Source organism: Pundamilia nyererei, unplaced genomic scaffold (assembly GCF_000239375.1).
Source record: "Pundamilia nyererei isolate P.nyererei 1_Seehausen unplaced genomic scaffold, PunNye1.0 scaffold00002, whole genome shotgun sequence".
Taxonomy (NCBI): Eukaryota; Metazoa; Chordata; class Actinopteri; order Cichliformes; family Cichlidae; genus Pundamilia; species Pundamilia nyererei.
Window position 1 is genome coordinate 234,252 of NW_005187403.1, and position 4,066 is coordinate 238,317.

The window sequence follows — 4,066 nt, forward strand, 5'->3', positions numbered from 1 at the left end:
CCTGATGCCTCTACTCAGGTCTGCCCTGGCCGCCCTATACGCAGCCCTGTCCCCTGACTTGAAGGCAGTGTTGCGGCTTTTTAGGAGGGATTGCACTTCGCTATTCATCCAGGGTTTTTGATTTGGAAACACCCTGACCCTTTTGTTGACGGTGACATTGTCAACACAGTTCCTGATGTACGAGAATACAGTGTCCGTGTACTCCTGGAGGTTGTGGCTGGAGAATAAATCCCATACAGTTGTTGAGAAGCAGTCCTGCAGTTGAGAAAGGGCTCCTTCAGGCCAGGTTTTTATTGTCTTTGTCTGGGGCTTTGTTTTTCTCAGCAGGGGGGTGTAGGTGGGGGTGAGGGATATGCAGAGGTGGTCAGATCCAGCCAGGTGGGGGAGGGGTGTCGCTCTGAAAGCATGCCTGATGTTTGAATAGACATGGTCCAAAGTGTGTTCTCCTCTCGTAGCAAAGTCTACGAACTGGACAAATTTAGGAAGCACAGTCTTTAGGCACGCTTTATTAAAGTCGCCGGCGACAATAAAAACCCCATCGGGGTGGGCAAGCAACGATACAGAAAAGTTCAGTCACTATCTCTACAGCAACCACTTCACCGTGGTAACGGATAGTAATCCACTGACTTACATTCTGACTTCAGCAAAACTTGGCGCAACTAGCTATAGGTGGCTAGCAGCACTGTCCACATTCTCTTTCAAACTCCTCTAAGTCCAGGGAAGCAGAATGGAGATGCGGATGGATTATCACGCAGACCACATGGAGGGCTAGCGGATGAGCTGAAATCACAAAAAGAGATTGAACGCATACAACAGTTCACTCAAGATCACCTTTGTGATCCAGACAACGTCAATGGAGTCAATCAGTCTGTTGTGAAAGCAATCTGTGAGAGGCAGTTCACCTACAGCGTCAGTCCTGACGATGAAAGAGGGGCAGTTGCAGATTGTGTTGCCTTGGTGGAGGTTCTTGCAATGTCTCCTAACGCTGTACCTGATAGCTATGGGCAAGAGGAACAGTTTGGAGGTCTGCAAACCATTCCCCATCTAACTGAGGCAGAGCTGACAAATGCGCAAAGTGCCGATCAGTGTATAAAGCATGTTATTTCCCAGATCGAACATAGAGACACACCACCTCCAACCATGCGTACACAGCTCCCCGAATTTCCACTCCTCCTCCGAGAGCTTAACTGTCTCGAGCTCCGCAACAATGTCTTGTACAGGCGACGCCAAGAGGGGTCCCAGACAACCTACCAGCTTGTACTTCCAGCTGAGCTTCGCAGCATAGTCCTCACCAGCCTGCATGACCATATCGGTCACACTGGACCTTGTAAGGACCAGATTTTATTGGCCAAGGATGGCTCTGGACGTGGAAAGGAAAGTGAAGACATGTGGCAGGTGCGTGTGGAGGAAGGCACAACCTGAAAGAGCGCCCCCCTTGGTCAACATTACCACAACACGACCTCTTGAACTCTTGTGCATGGACTTCTCCCTGGAAGCTGAAAAAAGTGTAACCAAGGATATATTGGTGATCACAGATCACTTCACTAAATTTGCCGTTGCTATCCCAATACCTAATAAAAGGCCCGCAGAGTGGCAAAGTGTCTGTGGGAAAACTTTATGTTACACTATGGCATCCCAGAAAAGTTGCATAGTGACCAGGGTCCAGATTTCGAGTCCCGCACAATCAAGGAACTCTGTCAGGTGGCTGGTATCCACAAGATGAGGACAACCCAATACCATCCTAGGGGCAACCCGGTGGAACGATTTAATCGTACCTTGCTGGACATGTTGGGCACTCTACGTGATCAAAATAAGTCCTGTTGGCATGACCATGTAAGACCCCTTGCCCACGCTTATAACTGCACCAGGAATGAGGTGACTGGTTTCACCCCATACGAACTGATGTTCGGACGCCAACATCAGTTACCAGTTGACCTTGCGTTCAGGAGGAACAGCACTCGTCTCACTCTGAATATGTGCAAAAACTCAAGTCACGTCTCAAAGAAAGCTACAGGCTAGCTACGGACATGGCTGCAAAGATAGCTCACAAGAACAAAATGAGGTTTGTAACTGCCTCAGACTTGGAGCTGGAGATCAGGTATTGGTCAGGAATGTCCGCATCTGGGGGAAACATACGATTTCAGACAAATGGGAACACACTGTGCATGTAGTGGTGGGTAGAGCAGGCAACCTCCCAGTACATACAGTTAAGCCTGAAAGCAAAGATGGTCCCCTAAGGACACTACACTGGGATTTGTTGCTATCATGTGGCTACCTATCTGTGGAGGAAACCAGTGAGCATGTACAGAAGCCAGTGTCAGCAGGCCAAGAACCCATGCAAGTCCCGTGCTAGAGGAAGAGAACTCCTCAGATGAAGAAGATGATCTGCTCATCCCAGTTTGGTTGAGCACCCCTGTCCCCATGGTGAGTGAGAGTCCTCTAAATGTCCCTGATATTGACAACCCACCTGATTTTGACAGCCAATCTCATTTTGGCAACATACCTGATATGCCAGCCAGTACTACAGATAATACTGAGTACTTACCCACCGATGGAGTCACATCAATCGAACAAGTGGATGAAACAGCCTCGACTGAAAATGACTCACCCGTTGATGATCCAGACGTCTAAGAAAAGCAACTTCCAGTTGAGGAGGCTGGCACCAGAGGTGCAAATCCTGAGGAAAGAATGAAGGAAAGGGTCCCAATGGATACAGGGGAAACCACAGATACAAATGATTCTGTCAAGAGATCTGAGAGAAACCGTCGTCCGCCACGACAGCTTGATTATACAGAGTTAGGCAATCCCCTGATCACAGCAGCAAAAGCATTCTTGCAAGGACTGTCTTTAGCTTGGGCAGAGGTCATCAGTGATGGTGAAGAGCCTGTTCCCACCCCCTTCCTTGACCCCCTGAATAATCATCATTTAACTGTTTACCATGCACAGGGATGTGCATGAGTTCAGGAGGGGAGGGTGTAGCCCAGATGAAAAAAACACATTTACACCAATGATAAAGGAAGAGGAGGTGTTATTTCCTTTACCTTAACTGTTCACATCAACAAAGCATCATAAGTCCTATGACAATTAAATGCACCTCTCAGTTCACCCCACGTGGGGGTACCTAGCATTCGGCGACCAATCAGAGCCTATGCAGGCCGCATTCACCTTGTCAGCCAGGAAGTGAGGTGAAGGTGCGTGGTCCTCCCCGGTTTTTCTCATCTCAGGAACAGGAGTGGAGGCATCTGCTACTTAAACTGAGAAACGCAGGGACGAAAGAGAGCAATAACCCAGAATTGAGAGGAAGGAAAGCAAGAATACTTACCTGCTGGAAGTCCACAGTTGAGTGGCTGGATGAAGGAGAGAAGCAACGTTGGTAAGACAAGTGTTATTCCTTTTCATACGCACATGGCGGAAAAAGTATGGCAGCAAATGGAGAATGAGAAGGGCAAAAGCAGATCGTTGAATGAAACGGATGAACCAGAATTGGTTTGTAAAAATGCTGCAACTTCAGTGGTGTGGAACTGGTTTAGCTTTTGTCCGTCAGATACACAACAAAGCACTATTTTTGGTAGAGCATGTTAGCGGGCCGTCGTTATTACCGTGTTTTTTGGAAAATACGGCACACTTAAAATCAATCCTTTGATTTTTCTGAAAATCGACAGTGCCCCTTATAATCCCGTGTGCCTTATGTATGAATTCTGGTTGTGTTTACTGACCTCGAAATGATTTTATGTGGTATACGGCGCTCGAAAATCTGTCAAATGTTTTAGTACGACTTTGCTAAGCTACGCCGCTTGATGGATTGTCGGAGCATTACTGCTATCGTAGGCAGGAGCCTCGCGGAGTGAAACGTACTGTGCTTCAACATAATATTACCGTATTGTGTGTATAACCGCTTTTAAGCAAAAAACATAAACCAACAGAACGGGCAGAGAAAAAAAATGCATATATCAATCACCTGGATCACCTGCTAAGAAAGAAAAAAGAAAACAAGCAGAAGAGAACAAGAGTAATAGAATAAACAACATCACAATGATATATGGGAATATGACAGTAAATACTAAAT

General features: G+C 47.0%; 1 protein-coding gene across 1 annotated transcript in view; it reads right to left on the minus strand.

Annotated features, from left to right (window-relative positions):
- Window positions 1-2,604: 2,604 nt before the first annotated feature.
- The window catches only part of oclna (occludin a), a 34,240-nt gene continuing 32,778 nt past the window's right edge, over window positions 2,605-4,066 (minus strand). The window contains exon 9 of the mRNA XM_005720506.2: window positions 2,605-2,677. Coding sequence (XP_005720563.1) covers window positions 2,605-2,677 — 73 coding nt within the window. The remainder of the gene's footprint in view (window positions 2,678-4,066) is intronic.